We start from the raw sequence: 15,716 nt of genomic DNA on the forward strand, positions 1-15,716 counted from the left end.
TTGCTCTTTACTGCTGCTGCTGCAAAGATCATCTTGCAGTGTTTCCAAGGCTTAATTATACTGCTCACAGCTTGGGTGTTTCCATCATGCAGTGATCTACATACTAGGGTGTATAGATTAAACTATTCCATTTGTTTCCTTTTATATAATATGGAGTTCTGAAATATCATTATTTTCACATTTGTATGGCATCCAGTACTTGAATGGAAAACTCATTAGTAAAGAGCAAAAAAAAAAAAAAAAAAAACACCAAGCCAAACCAACCAACCAAAAAGCCAAACTTAAACACAAGGAAATCGCCAGACTGTGTTTAAATGCTCAGTTATTTAACCAGAAGCAACAATTTATGTCAAGAAGCTCTTTATTGGGAGTGAAACTTCCCTCACTTCTGAGCAAAGTGTAACGATGAAGAAGAATTTGGCACTAGGCCACTACAGTTTTAGGAAGGCGCCGGACGCGGCCCGGCATCGCACTGGACTCGCGCGCACCGCGCTTAGGGACAGGCCCGGAGGCGGGTGCCGCGCAGCGAGGAGGGGCAGCGCGGCGGGCCGGCGGCGGCGGGAGCTGTCCCTGGTGCTGCCGGCACCGCCCGCCCCTGCGCTCCGCCCCGGCCCGCCCGAGCCGCCGGGGGGCGGGAGCTGAACCCGGCCCTGGCGGCGCGCAGCGCGCTGGTTCCCAGAGGCCTTTGTTTGGCTTGTTAGCTCTTTAAGGGGGAAAAAAAAAAAAAAAAAAGTAGAAGAAGAAGAAAGGAAAATTAAAAAAAGAGAGAGAATAAGAAAAGGGCGATTTAGGCGGTGGGGTGAAGACGTCGCAGCCGCGATTCGTGTCTCAGTGAAGGCTGTGGGCACCGCTGAACTCCCTGTCTTTCCAAGTGTCCCTGCCAACTAAAAAAGCAGAGACAGGAGCTCGCAGCTCACCCAGGGGAAGGGAAGGAGGGGAGGTCACCTCCGCCTTCTGCGCCCCGGATGCCGATGGGTGTCCCGAGATGGCGAGGGGGCAGCGCCGGGGGGCCGGGGCCCTGCGGACAGTAGGCCGCGGTCCCGGGGCCACTCTCCTTATGTCCCGCTCTCGTTAAAGTTTTTTGCTACTTTTGCTCCTCCCCTTCCCCTATCCCTGCTTCCCTCGTGGCGGTCAGGCACTGGTGTAGACGCTGCTGCCCTCAGGAGAATAAAATAATAGACGAACATAAAAGAGGAGCGAGAGCCCGGCCCTCCCTGTCGCCGAAGAGCTGCGCAGTCGCTCCGCCCCGTCAGGGTGAGGCCAGCGAAGACACCGAGATGGGCCGGGCGGCACCAGCTGGGGGAACAAAACGGGAGCCGGGAGCCGCCGCCGCATCCTGGCAGGTGGAGGCGGCCTTGGTGACAGCACCGCGCGGGAACCTCCGCCGCCAGGGGCGGGGCCGGGCGTTCCCATGGGCGTTCCCATGGGCTCGATTCCCATGGGATCGCCGCCAGCCCCGGGCAGCGCGGGGCGGCCGAGTGGCGGCTGCGGCGCCGTGCGGGGTGCGGCGGGCCGGGACCCGCAGCGCCTCCGGGAGCGGCTGGACGGAGCGGTCGACCCCAGCGCCGCCAACTCCTGCGGCAGGACCCCCATGCAGGTAGGGAGGCGGAATGTTTGCAGCTGGGCGAGGGCAGCGGCCCTCCGTGCCCTGCCTGAGGGGGCGGCGGCAGCCCCGGGCCCTCCGGTGCCCCGGAAGCGGCCGCCCCCCGTCACTGTGCTCGGCCGCTGTCGAGGTGGTGCGGCAGACGGGTTTTTCTCGCCTCTCTGGGAACGAGAAAGTCTTCTTTGCGGTGACGGCCGCAACAGGGAGGTTTTACTCTTAGCAACCCTTTACTTTATTTGAACCAACTGAGATAGGATGACTCAAATCCGAGAACTTTAATGCTTATCTCGCAATAAACGTGCAATAAAATGTAACAAGTCACGTTTGTAGAAATAATCTCTCTTTCGTTATACCTCGTCTTCTGCTTTATATGACTGTATGTTTTGTCTCCCCTCCTGTGGAAAAAAGAAAAAAGTATATTCGGCGGCTCTCACGAACAGAAATACCCGGTCGCGATAACCTTGCCCAGGTGACGCTGCAGGTAGACAACGAGCAATCCCTGTGGGGCTCAGTCTGCCCACGTTTTACACTCCCCTGAACGTGTGGGTAGACGTAGTGCCCGGAGGTGTGGTAGAGGTTACTTTTATAAAGGCTGAGTTCGTTTCCGAGGTAGTTCTAGACAGCTTTTTTCTTAAAATTTCAAAGTAAAACGAAACTGGAATAATCTGAGAAGCTATATTTAAGTTTTGCTGCCAGTGCTTGCAAAACACTCTCCGACTCAAAATGTCGGTGCCTTCACTCGAAACAGGTATTTGTTGCCGTCCTGCAGTGCTTTTTCTTTTCTTTGTTCTGGGGATTTTTTCCCCCAGTCTTTGCGGCAGGGACTTATCCCTTGTGCTGAACGCACTGCTGGGTGCGCTAGGGAAGCCCAACTAAGAAAACGGCGAGGCCGATGGGGAGGGCTGCCGGGCACGTTCGTACTGCCCTGGACACGCGGGTGAGGCTAAAGGTTCGTTCCGTCCTGGCGGTGAGGGAAGACGTGGTGGGTTCCCTGCATTGCGCGCTCCCCTTGCCAAGGACACTCTAGGGAAGTGTCACGATGCCAGCGGAACGACGGCGGCCCCCGCGCGCCGCTGCACCGGCACGGTTCCACGGGGACCGGTGCAAGGCGACTCAGGACTTGACCTGGGTTTCTCTGGCAGCACTCTCTGGGCGAGCCCCTTCCCCCGGTTCGTCTGCTCCGAGCCTACCGACTTCCCGCTCCTGTCGCGGAGCAACCCCAGTGTGCATCCACACGCCCCGACACGAGTCCCGCATCCGACAGGAGTCCCGCACCTCTCTGCCCCACCTGTTCTCTCCTGTCCCCTAGCGTGGGTAAAGGAGAGTTTTCCAATGCGGCACAACTCCCCCGACGGGTACGTGTTCTCCACCGTTCGTGGCACGTCCAGAGCTGATCTTTACGCCTCGCCGGCGGATTTTCTTCTCCTTTCCATTGTGGATCTCCATTCCTTCCGAGCCGAGCGAGAAAGCCTGAGCTCTGTGGCGGGCGCTGACGCTGTCTCTCCCCGCAGGTGATGATGCTGGGCAGCCCGCGGGTGGCCGAGCTGCTGCTGCGGCACGGAGCCGACCCCAACCGCCCCGACCCGCGCACCGGCTGCCTCCCGGTGCACGACGCGGCCCGCGCCGGCTTTCTGGGCACGCTGGCGGCGCTGCACCGGGCCGGGGCGCGCCTCGACCTCCCCGACGGCGGCGGCCGCCTGCCCCTCGACGTGGCGGCGGGGGGCCCGCACGGAGCCGTGGGGCGGTACCTGCGCGACCCTCCGGCCTGTGCCTAACCTCTCCCCGGGCCATCCCCTCCCCAGACTTATTGCCCACGCCCAACTCGGGGGACACCAAGTGGAACAGCACTCATGCGATGTTGTGACTAACCCCGGGTTGCGTTTCCCTGCTGGATGCAGGAAGGACAATATTCTTTGCTCATGACTGTATATTATCCTGCACTGGAAATGCTATTGCCGTCCCCAGGCCCCTTTTTTCACACAAGAGTCCAAACACTGAAGAGAAATGTGAAATATTAAGTAGGAAGTATGAAATATGAAGTGAGAAAATACTAAATGTGAAAATATTAAACAGCAGATATTGAATATGAAATATGAAGGAAAATCCCTGCACAGAGATACGGTACTATAAACCCCTGCTCTGTTTTGATGGGGCTGCGTCTGAACTTTCTGCTCCCCGGTGGCTCCCCGCTCATGCTTGCTAGCCCTCCATCTGAAGACGATGGGGGAGGTTTCAGGGTCTCCCTGACCTGACAGCTTCCTGTTTGATTTTGGTTAAAGCAATCTGAAGGGGTGCTGAAGCCAATATGCCTTTCTCTGGCAAACACTTCCTGGTGTGATTGCAGCTTTGGTAAATACCTTATTAAAAGCACGTAGGATTCTATGCATGTCTGTACACGTACTCACAGCTACACACTTCTAGCTTTCCTTGTGTAGGCTGCAACTATAGGAGCTGGAAAGAGAAAATAAAAAGAAATTTGTGTCTCTGAAAGGCTGATACGATGTGTATCCTCAGTTGAAGTATCCTCGTTGTTTTAACAATTTGCAAGTGACCTCTTCTGAGTGAAAGTACTTCTAAAAAATCCCGTGATTGTGAAACCAAGGCAGCCATAAACGAAAATACAAAAATCATACATCTGAGCTCAACTCCAGTGCTTCCCAAGATGCCCGGAGGTGACACATTCGGTGAGGAAACAGGGAAACCTTTGAAACAGCTCTGCTGCTGGCAGGGGAACGAGGAGGGGGCTATCTGTTATTTCTACGACAACAAATACATGTTTCACAGGCTGCTTCGGCGCGGGGGAGTTGGATACGAGCACCCCAGGAAAAAGATAGAGCGGCAGCCCAGGCTCGGCCGAGGTGCAAGGAGGAGGCGGGCAGAGCCGATGTCACGGCAGCGAGTCCCCAAGCCCCCAGAGAGCTGTGCTTGCGGGGAGGCAGGCACGCCGCTCCCAGCCGGGGCGAGACAAGCGACAGACCCTGCCTCCCTCCAAGGAACCCAGGTGGGGCTGTGCTCACGTCCTGTGCCTTAGCGGCTGAGAAAGGGAAGCCAGGCAAGGCAGTGACAGAGTTCAGGTGTCATACCCCAGCGCTATTACTGCGCACTTTGCAGAGCTACCTGTAGAAAAGGTGAAAAAGATTTATCTTGGTTTTGCATTCCTACTGAGTATCCAACCCCTACGTATCTCATGTAGAAACATGAAAAATAATGTATATACCTTTTTTGTAACATGTTGTTTATTATAATGTAATTTCATACAATGCCTGGTTTATAATTACTTCGTATGTGTTGTCATGCTATAAAATATTTAGTTATGTCATTCACGTATATAATGCATCTATGTAATATCTATATAAAATATACACCATACACATATAGAACACACATATATAAAAACATTATGATTATGCATCAACGTGAGATATTTGATTATTAATTATTTTATATGTAATATGCTTAGTTGTATAATTATGCTTCTTGGTTTAATTATAACGAAATTTTACATATATAAAACATGTACAAAACATTTATGTTATCTTTAGTCTATATTCACACTTTTTCATTATAAGAATGCCTAAGACATGTATTTTATAAATATCTATAAATAGAAAACATGTAACCTTATAATAACAACATATGTTATTATAACACCTTATTAATTTGCGCTGCACTCTGCCCTAGATCATGGCATAGCTGAACCAAGGACAACACTGGGGATGTAGCAGTTATGTGCCTGCATACCATGCCTGTGGGAACCAGAATGGAGCTACGACCAGATGTGGAGATGGGGGAAAGCTAGAGCCTGACCACATTCCTTACAGAACAGTAAGGTTCTGTTAAACTGTACTTCCATCCTCAATTGGACCGTATTCCTGTTTTAAACCATCATTTTCTCCAAGAACCAGATTTTATTTCAATTTTTTAGCATTTCCATTAAGTCTTATAAAACTACAACAACTAAAATAGTAATATTATATAACTGCTGTTACTTTCTATAAAGCTGGCAGGGAAACAGCACAATTTGCTAGGCTGACCGCATCAAATAAGCAGAGTATGCCCTCAAAACTCAGCAAGGTTAAATAGCTAATTGTTATAAATCTGCCTCATGGAGTAGGTCCAGAGCCCCTTCCCAAGACAGACACATGGTGGGGAATACTCACTCCATGGAAGCATGGGGATCACCGGCGAGGTCCCACTTGGCTGCAGGAGTTTCCACGGACACCTTCTCTTCTGGCAGCAGCAGCGGCTCCAGGGCTTGGAGTCCTCCTTGAAAAGAAGAGTAGTAACAATTAACAACAAACAGCATCAGCAGTACACTTTATCAAGAACGCCCTAAAAGCATTATTTTTAGGATGGCAGTGTATTGGCAATTTTTATTTTTAATATTGTCGCTGTGACCGAGTACATGTGCGAGCACACCTACACCCTTCTGCAGCAGGGTTTGCACCCCGTGCACGACGAGCCCCGGATCGGCCATGCATTCAGCGTTGGTGGGTATTCGGTTTCTATTGCTAAAGCTGTCGGTCCGTCCTCTCACCACTGCTCCGGCACTTACATCCCACAGCCAGGTAGGCATTCATTTCTCTGAATTTTGCCTTGCCGGTCAGGAAGCAGAAGTCATCGCAGGGGAGAAGAGGAGGAAAAAATAACGGGGGGAGGGGGGAAAAAAAGCTTCTCTCGAAAGGTGCTTTCATTTCGAAATGGCCGATTCCGATTTTGCCCATCAAGTTTCCCAGGCTTGAAATCGGATTTGAAAAGAAACGATTACAGGCTTTTCCTTATCAGCATTGTTGTTAGGGGTTACTCCGAGCCGAGGCAGGAGAAACCTTCTGTTGACATTTCGACTTTTTGCCCACCCGAGAGAAGATGTTTGTTGTGAGAGGGTGTTGCACACGCTTATGTTCACCATCCCTCCCCTCCCAGGCGCTGCCGCTCTGCGTCCCCACCTGGCGCCTTTCCCGCGGCTCCGCGCAGTCCCGGAGCTGCCCCGATCCCTCTCCCCGCCGCCCCTAGCCGTGACCATCCGAGCCGGGCCCCGCCGCAGAAATGACGCTTTCCCTGCCCATCGCTCTTCTCACGGAGGTACCCCGCACCAGGGAGTGGGACAGCGCAGCAGAAGGATTCTTGGGACGGGGAGTGGGACGGGGAGGTAGCAGTAAGCCCTCCACCGCCCAGGGCGGCAGAGCTGGCTCAGAACCCGCTGTCGCGGGTGTCGGCAGCTCGCCGGTGCCTCCCGGAGCCGGTTGGGCAGCGGAGCGCCAGCAGGTGCCTGGGGCTTCTCAGCGACCCTCCGCTGCTCCCCCCACCCCGCTCCAAAACCTCACCCTTCAAAAGGAAAGCGAAGAGGCCCGACACGGCGGAGCACGGCAGCGGAGAAGGCCCGGGGCTGCGCGGGAGCCGTTCATTACCCGTTTCGGTGACCGGCGCGGGGAAACAGAGATCCTCTTTCCTTTCCTCTCCCCCCTCCCGGCGCCCCCCCCCCCGCCCCGCTGTGCTGCGCAGCGCTCCCGCGTCGCGTTCAAATGGCCATGTGACAAGGAAATAGCTGCTGGCCCGGGCCAGCGGTGGCCCGCGCTCCCAGAGCGGCAGCGATCCGCTAGCCGGCTCTCGCGAGTGCCAGCGCGGCGCTCCGGGCCGCCGCAGGCCCCTCTTCCCGTCGGGGTTTTCCCGGGGGGAGTGCGGTCCGGGAGCAACGGAACAGCAAGAAAAAAACCCAAACGGAGCGGGAGGCGGTGTGTTTGGAGGGACAGAGCAGGGGGAGGGCGAGGAGATGTCGTCAAAGCTTTATTTGAAAGCCTCGGAGCGCCCTGCGATTGGCCGGTCCCCACGCCCGTCTGGTGGCGGTGCTCTTCCCCGGCGATCTACTCCCTCCCTCCCCCCCCCTCCCCCCCAATCTTCCTTTGCCCGCTTTTCGAGGCGGGAGCCATCATCGTGGGAGGAGTTTAGAGCGGGGTGTAGGGGAGGGGGGGGGAACGGAGGGGGTGTGAAGCGAAATGGGGAGTCGAAATTAGTTAAACGGAAAAGAAAAAAAAAATGAACGAATAAAAAAGAGATAAATAAAATCTTCTCCAATGAATGGAGGCTGAGAGGGCCGATTCACCGGTGCGGCCCCGCTGGGGAGGTATTTGTAGCGTGACGGGCCCGCGGCTTCCCCGCACCCATGACTCCGCGGATAAGGTGCACCGTCCACTTTTGGCGCGCCCGCAGCCGGCCCCGGGCCAGGGCGCTGGGCTGGCGCATCCTCCGCCGCCTTCTCGGGGCGCTGGGGCGGCGCTGGCCGCGGCGCCTTGCCCTGCAGCTGGTCCTGCGGCGGAGGCGCCGCGGGAGCGCCCGGCCCAGGTAGGAGAGCGGGAGCGGGGCCGCGGGGGCGGCGCGGGCCGCCCGACGGGGCAGCGGCGGCCCAGGGCCGGGGCACTGCTCACCCCTCCGCGCCACATGCTCAGATGGCACCGGCAAACACGCTAGGTTTCTACAGGCGGGGAGTTTCTGTGCTGTTTGGTTTTTTGGCTTTCCTTTCTTTTTTTTTTTTTTTTTTTTTTTCGCAGTAGGAAATGTCCAGTTCTTCAAAAGTTACTGTAACTTATTTCTGCCTTGCCTCCCACTTTTTGAGACGTTTTCTGTATAGCTTATTGCGAAAATATAAATCCACCACCCCTTCCCATCCTTTACAGACAGTTTCTTGCAAACAAGGAACATAGCTATTGCTCTGAAGAGAGAAAATGGCCACTGTTTTCCGACCGTGTGTTACTTTCCACTCTTGTAAACGACAGTGAAATATAGTGGCCTACTTTTCCTTCCCTTGCTGTTACAAAAATATGGGAAATAAGTGTCAGAGCAGCCGAGCAGCGTCAGAAAGAGTAATTAAAATATACTCGTATGAAGGACCTTGAAAGACATCTGAGGCTCGGGCAGTTTTAGACTTTTTCCTTATTGCAGAGTGCAAAATCAAATTGTTGTGGCATTGATTATCACACATAAAAAACAACAATAATATTTAGACATACACTGAAGCTAAAGTGAATATTCATTTTGCTGAGAATGTGAGGATTGTTCTGCAAAATCCTCACAGAAAATTATTAGAGCATTCCACAATCTCCTTTAATACACAGCACAGCCTGGAAAGAGCAGAGGTGGAAGAGAAGTAGAAATGTCTCAAAATTACTTCGAAAATAAACACCATTTATTTTATACATGTAAATATATATGTATTAAATTTTTAACCTTTCAAGCTATAAGACTCAGGGTGTGGAGATAAAGTAATTCAGAGTTTTCTAGCTCCACTCTCTGTTTAGATTGCTTCCAATGCTATTTGAATAAAAAGTGTGGGGCCATACACACAGATACACGCACAATGACTTATGCATATATCTATATATATCTATATATATCTATATATCTATATTATATAATATATATATAAATCAGGAAATATAGACAGTTTTCATTGTTGCCTTCAAATTGCCACTTTTTTTTTTTTGCATTTTTAGTAGGCCTCATTTCTTCATTCTACACTAAATGGGGGAAAAAGAAACTATAAACTCTGTCCGACCTGAAAGGCATGAATCTCAAATGCAAACATGAGTATGAGAGTGCTAATCACCACGAAGTAAACTCTCTGTAGCAAGGTCAAAAGCCCTCATGGATCCGAAAGCATGGCTATTATTTTCTCACTCTATTTCCACATTTGCCATAAATAATTCTTTTTTTAAATTCTGCTCCCCAGAATTTAATTTAATTTAATCAGGGAGAATAAGCTTTTCTAAAATGCCAGTTAGCTCTAGACTGCAAATCGCATTTTGAAGGTCTTGGGATGGAGTGAGACATATGTGTGTGTTAAATTTAATTTAAAAAACTAAAGCCACAAAACGAAACCAAAAACCCCTACAGAAAATGCAGTATCTAGGGATAGTTTTGTAACTGTAAGGGTAACACATGATGGAATTGTGGCTGCTCCATCTCTAGAAGTGTCTGAGACCAGGCTGGATGAGGCAGGGTGGGAGGGTGGGATTGGAAGTATTATCTCTGAAGTCCTTTCCAACGCTAAACAATCTTTGATTGTAAGATATACTCTGTGAAGTTTTTATTCATTATTACCACAGTTTCTCTGAGATATGTTTGAGCTTTTGTGTGCAGTTTGGTTTTGGCTTTGTTTGCTCAGGATAATTTTTCAATAATTTTTAAGTTCAATAGCAACCCCCATGGCACAACTTCTGAACAACTAAAATTAAGGTGATAGATTTTCCTGGTTTTAACCAATATGTGTAATCAGAATATATATCTTTGCAAATATTCTGACACTTTAAACGGAAGAAAAGAATGATACTGTTAAATTATTTCTGTAAACAGGTATTTCTTCCTTTTTAGTGTAACTCTGAACTACTCAGAACTGTTTGCCCCACTCCCTTTAGATAAAAAACAGGTTTCTTCCATGCAACCTCTCCGTTGCACCTCCTACCCCTGCTTCTCTTGTGTGCTTTTTACCTATTTACAAGCTAGGAAATCCCAATATTATGTTCTTTTTAATTTGTCTCCTTATAGTATTTATTTAACTCCTGAACCTATTATCCAAATACTTGTTAGACAAAATGTAAATATTTTGATTTTAGTTGTTGTTGTTATTGAAAGTGTAATACTTGCTAAGCCTTAAATGGGGCATAAGATGGCTGCTTTTTTAACTGAAAGTTACCTCTTCCGTCCTTTATGCTCTTATCAAAACATCTCAGAACAATTTGCTGTACTATAGTATTAAAATGGATCTGTTTTCAGTCTCAAAAATCTGTATGGCTGAATAATAATTCTAAAATTAAATAAGAGCAGAAATGTAGGACAGAATCACTGCTTAACATGATTCTTTATATTTTTAACTCCTTCTCTTAAATCTTTGCTTTTTTATTCTTAACATGTTTTTTTTTTTTTTACTTTTATACCGCAAAAAAGATATTTTTAATGAAAGTATCTTTGCAGTAAGGTTTGCTGGGGGGAAAAGGTGGAATCTTTTCCCTCCCCCTGAGATACAAGTGCAATACAAGGTTCTTTCTCAAAACACACTAGCATAGGCTGTATTATTATTACCCTAACTTCAGATATGACTCTGTATTGTTATGTTTTGATTAATTTGAGGTCTTTTGTTGGTACTAGAATTGTATAATATAAGATTTGCTTTTAGAGGGGGAAGAAATCCCATTATTTCAATAATGTAATTTAAAATGTTGTGAGTTAAAAACGTTCTAGTAGTTTGATAAGTGATTTGGGGGGTCAATAATGTTGGGACGTACTAATGGGACAGTATTTGTTGTTTTATACTATTAGCTTTTAACATAATATAGTGGAGATGGAGATGGAGATACAGACAGGCCCTCTGACTTGAAGTGACATCTTTATTTGCAAACACATTGACATGTCAGTGTGCTTTTTTTTTTTCTTCACAGAATTAACTGGGTTGGAAAAGACCTTTAATTAAGGTCATTGACTCCCACATATTTTTATGCTTATATACTCAGAAAAAAATATGTATTCCTGTACTTATACATACAGATGCATAAAATCCACGATCAATACCATTTCACAGAAAACAAGGCTAGGCAGTGATACCTGCAACCTTGCCATGCATCACTACTGATTTGAAATTTTAAGACACCTGACGAACATAACCAACGAGGTTTTCTCCTTGGATTTATCTCTGTGGCTATCATTAATGTCAGAGAGCGCAAGAAGAACTGGAAGATACTTTGCCTTTTGGGTGGGAGATCATCTTACTTTCTTAGACTTTACAGACTTCTAAAAATCCACTCTTTAAACCCTATTTATTATTTTTTAATTTTTTAAAATTTATTTATTTGTTTGTTTTTAACTGCCTATCTGTCCCAAGGCCTGCTTTGCACCATGCATTGTAGAAAAAACACGATGTGGTGGGAGTTCACCACCGGTCCCTGGCAAGTGAGGGTGTCACCTCAAATTTTGGATCCTGCAATGCCACTTGCCCCAGAAACTTCGCAAGGGAGGCTCCAAAAGCCACTAAACTAAGACATTTTAGTGAACCTCTGACTTGTCTACTCAGGGATAAATCTGTGTTTATTTCTCCTCATCCGAGGATGTCTCTGCTTTTGGCTAATAGTAAATATAGACATAATCATTGTTTCTCTTTTAGCTATGCAGAGCTTTTCGGGGGTTGTATTTTCACAGCAGATACTTCTGCGGGCTCGCACCGCTCTCCTGCAAATGAAATAAGAAAGGCGATTAGGGAACTGACATTGGCGGGGGGGGGGGGGGGGGGGGGGGGCGGGGAAGGAAAGGACAAACAAAAAAAAAGGGAAAACAAAACCCTGTAAAGCACCCTTATTCCCCCTGCCTCCTTTGTGAGAGGCAGGAACTTCGAGGTAGCAGAATAAGAACTTCGCGGCGCGGGTCGTGGGTGCCGGCCACCCGCTCCCACTCGGCGGCCGCGGGGGTCTCTCCTGGGGCGGGGGGGTGTGCAGGCCTGGGCCTGCCGTGGGGAGACGCCTGGCGGAAAGCCAAGGGCAGGAGCAGATGCTTGGATTTTGAGGATCTTTCATGGCTGCAAGGCGAGATTCTTCTGCCTAGCCTCCGGCTGCGCGGCTGGAGGTGCACCTTACCCTGCTGGGCTCTCGCCGCGGTTTTCCCGCTCCCGGGAGGCTCTGGCAGGGCCCGGCTGAAGCGATCCTCTTCTTCTATGCGCTGCCATTAGGTTGGTGGCAGACTTGTTGCGGGCACGGCTCCCTTCCTCATCCGGTCTGCCAGCTCTCGGCAGACACAGCACGGAGGGATGGGCCCCCGACCCACCGCTCGGATGGGTTCGGGCAGGGCAGGACCCCTTTCAGAGATAGAAACTAGAGCCATCACTCGCGCAAAGAGTCCCTTCTCTGTTCCGGGAAAGTTCAGGTCCGCCGTCCCTTCGTCATGTCGCCGACATGTCGTCATGTCACCTGCCCCGCCCGAGGCAGCTGCCGTGGAAGCTGTTTGCCCGTGGGTCTGCGCCCCGCTGCCCTGCATTAGCGGCCCGCCCCGATGTGGGGAGAGGCTGGGGGGGCAAGGCCGCCGTCCCCACCCCCTCTCCCCGGTGGGAGAAAAACGCCGCGAGAACCGCCCGTGCTTGAGGCGGGGATGAGGCCGGGCTGCCCTCCGAGGTGCCGTGCCCGGGGACCAGGCTGCCGCCGTCCCGCCGTCCTTGGCCGCCCTGCCGGTGCCCCTCGCCCCGGGCGGGTGCGCGCATTTCCCTCGGCCGCTGGAAGCCGGGGCAGAGCGGGAGCGGACACGGCAGCCCCGCTCCGCTGGAGGAGCCCCCGGAGGGGGAGGAGACGGGACGGGCAGGAGAGGGAGCGGGTGCGAGGGGGGCCGCTGCCCCCCGGAAAGGAGGAGCTGGGTGGCAGTGACGAGCTGGGTCGCAGCGACGGGCGAGATCGCAGCCGGGGGAGAGGGAAAGCCAGCGGCGGCTCGGGTCTGCGGGGGGCGATGGAGGGGTCCCGCTCACCCCGGAGCGACGGCAACCGCCTGTGCAGCGCCGCCGCCCGCGGGGACCACGAGGAGGTGAGGAGGCTGCTGCTAGCAGGCGTGGATCCCAACGGGACCAACCGCTTTGGGAGAACCCCGCTCCAGGTACGGCGTACCCTGGGTAGGGGGCAGGGGGGAAGCTGTGCTCTGCCACGTCGGCGGGGAAGGGTGGGCATTTTGTGTTTAGAATGAACTCTTGTTGCTGTGATCGGAACCGTACTCCAGCCGCAGCTGTCTGAATTCAAACGTGACCTTTATTTTTTGCTAAGTCCAGCCGTCCTATAAGCGCAAGATGGAGACAAGTGGGGAACCGCTGGCAGCAAACGAATTTTTCCAGGGGGTAGTCTAAAGGAGAAGTTGGACTGAAAAATCCGCTTCCAGATAACCTATCCAGATAGGCTGGGGGAATGATCTGCACTTCGAGCAAATGTCTTGATTTTTAAAATGTAACCCGAACCGAGTTCTTTAAAAAAAAAGACCGAACAGGTCTTTTTTTCCCCAAGGAAATCGAAGTGGGGTCCTTTTCTAGCATATTCATGAGCAAAGAACCTAGAAACTATGCTGATAAAAATTGTTTCTTGAAACTGGGTATATATTAGTAGTCACCTCTTTTCTTTCTTTTAGTCGTAGCGATTTTAACATTCTCTATCAATCAATAGTGGCAGTAGGTGCTAGAAGTACCAGTATGTAGAGCTGCTTTCCAGGCAGTTTTGGAGTTTAAAATGTGTTACATTTATCGACATACTTAAGTAGACACTTTTAAAATGTTCATTGAACGATTAATATTCTGTGATTTAAATAAGAGTTGTGTATCTCAGGAAGATTTTTCGAGTTGTTATTTTAAGCGATATCTTTGATGATTAATCTAATGCTCAGCTAAGCTGAACAGCTATTTTGGTCCTTGCACTTTACATTAAATATTCTGAAATATTTTTCTGAACTGTATTACCGAGAAAAGCTCTCAGAAAGTTATCCATGTTACTTCCATTTTAAGTTCAAATTGCAGATTAAAAGAATCTCCAAACTCTTATAAATGATCCCTTTCCTTTCTCCATTTCAGACTAAGTTCTCTTTCTCTTGTCAGCAACTTGCAAAATGGCTGACATTCGACTATATGGACTCTCTTTTTCTTTCTGGGAAAGATTAATATCGGGAGATTAGATATTATGATATTCATAAGTATTTCACACTTGTACTATAAATAAACCAAATTATTTGAAGTGAACAAACCAAAGTCTGGAGATAGAAATTGAGAGAAAACCCTATTGTCTTAAGATATTTTTCATAGCATTAAGTCACAATTTATGGTGGGTAAAATTCCACTGAAAATCACCAGGACAGTAAGGGAAGTAAAACCCCATGTACAAATTTATTTTGGTTTTTGGTTGATTGGGGTTTTTTTGTGGGTTTTGTTCAGTTGTGTATGATCAAATATTGCCAGAAGTTATTTTCTGCTACTGGCAGAAAAGCAGACTGTCATTAGGAATTTGCCATTTAGACATTATCATTCGGAATTTTCCATCAGTTAAGTTTTGTGCACTGCTTGTGAGTGCTCAGCAGCTGCTCTCACAACTCTGAGAAGACAGACAGGAGAGAGAAAAAAAAAAAGAAAGAAAAAACTTCTTTGTCCGAAACTCAGGAAGGGAAAGTTTTACATCCACACCGAATGCCGAAAGGAGCCACACCCAGCTGAATTTTCCATTGCTGTGTTGACCGTTGATTAATCAATAATGCATTCTAAGTGACGGCAGCCTTAATGCAAGACCCCTCAGGTCCTTTACTGCCCTAAAATATGGTGTGTATATATAGTATACAAATATTTACAAACTCTTCATGTGTATAAATAAATTTAATATATTTTTATATATGTGTATGTCTAAGTATATTTACAATACAGATACATGCACTATTTATTATACAATTACATAAACGGGGTCTGTATTGTGTGCATATATCTATATGCACACAGAGCTGGTCTGTATCTGCGTATAACATGTGCGTACATGTATGTGCTTATACACACACCACAAGGACCATTTCTACCACGATGTATATAAATTATATAAATGTGAAGCAGGACACGCACATGTGTTATACCTAGTATTGAAACCACTAGCTAATATTTTTAATTTATCATCTAATCATAGACTATCTCGAGTTGGAAGGGATCCGCACGGATAGTCACAAACGGCTGTCACTGTATGCGAATACAAGGAGCCGACACAGCAGAATTACTGCCCAAGAGAGAAGCCGGTCGCGGCGGTGCTGGGGGCTCTGTGGCGGGCGCTGACGCTGTCTCTCCCCGCAGGTGATGATGCTGGGCAGCCCGCGGGTGGCCGAGCTGCTGCTGCGGCACGGAGCCGACCCCAACCGCCCCGACCCGCGCACCGGCTGCCTCCCGGTGCACGACGCGGCCCGCGCCGGCTTTCTGGGCACGCTGGCGGCGCTGCACCGGGCCGGGGCGCGCCTCGACCTCCCCGACGGCGGCGGCCGCCTGCCCCTCGACGTGGCGGCGGGGGGCCCGCACGGAGCCGTGGGGCGGTACCTGCGCGACCCTCCGGCCCTGCCCGGAGCCGCGGGGGCCGCCGAGAAGGCTGCGCGCTGA

At 49.9% G+C, this 15,716-nt stretch overlaps 2 protein-coding genes across 2 annotated transcripts; both read left to right on the forward strand.

Annotated features, from left to right (window-relative positions):
- The first annotated feature begins 1,423 nt into the window (after window positions 1–1,423).
- On the forward strand, window positions 1,424–4,714 carry LOC132087044 (cyclin-dependent kinase 4 inhibitor B-like). Its single transcript, XM_059493072.1, has 3 exons — window positions 1,424–1,597; window positions 3,115–4,287; window positions 4,388–4,714. Exons 1-2 carry the CDS (start codon window positions 1,424–1,426, stop codon window positions 3,376–3,378), a joined length of 438 nt encoding a protein of 145 aa, XP_059349055.1. The 3' UTR covers window positions 3,379–4,287; window positions 4,388–4,714.
- Window positions 4,715–13,042: 8,328 nt separating this feature from the next.
- On the forward strand, window positions 13,043–15,716 carry LOC132086713 (cyclin-dependent kinase 4 inhibitor B-like). Its single transcript, XM_059492582.1, has 2 exons — window positions 13,043–13,216; window positions 15,420–15,716. The coding sequence occupies exons 1-2, from the start codon at window positions 13,073–13,075 to the stop codon at window positions 15,714–15,716; spliced, it is 441 nt and encodes a 146-aa protein (XP_059348565.1). The 5' UTR covers window positions 13,043–13,072.

The sequence above is a fragment of the Ammospiza nelsoni genome, chromosome Z, assembly GCF_027579445.1.
Source record: "Ammospiza nelsoni isolate bAmmNel1 chromosome Z, bAmmNel1.pri, whole genome shotgun sequence".
Taxonomy (NCBI): domain Eukaryota; kingdom Metazoa; phylum Chordata; class Aves; order Passeriformes; family Passerellidae; genus Ammospiza; species Ammospiza nelsoni.

Bases quoted from the DNA above. Each gene is read 5' to 3' on its own strand.
- LOC132087044 (XM_059493072.1), top strand. From the start codon at position 1,424: ATGGGCTCGATTCCCATGGGATCGCCGCCAGCCCCGGGCAGCGCGGGG. The intron at 1,598-3,114 runs GTAGGGAGGCGG...CTCTCCCCGCAG, and splicing joins GCGGCAGGACCCCCATGCAG to GTGATGATGCTGGGCAGCCC.
- LOC132086713 (XM_059492582.1), top strand. From the start codon at position 13,073: ATGGAGGGGTCCCGCTCACCCCGGAGCGACGGCAACCGCCTGTGCAGC. The intron at 13,217-15,419 runs GTACGGCGTACC...CTCTCCCCGCAG, and splicing joins TTGGGAGAACCCCGCTCCAG to GTGATGATGCTGGGCAGCCC.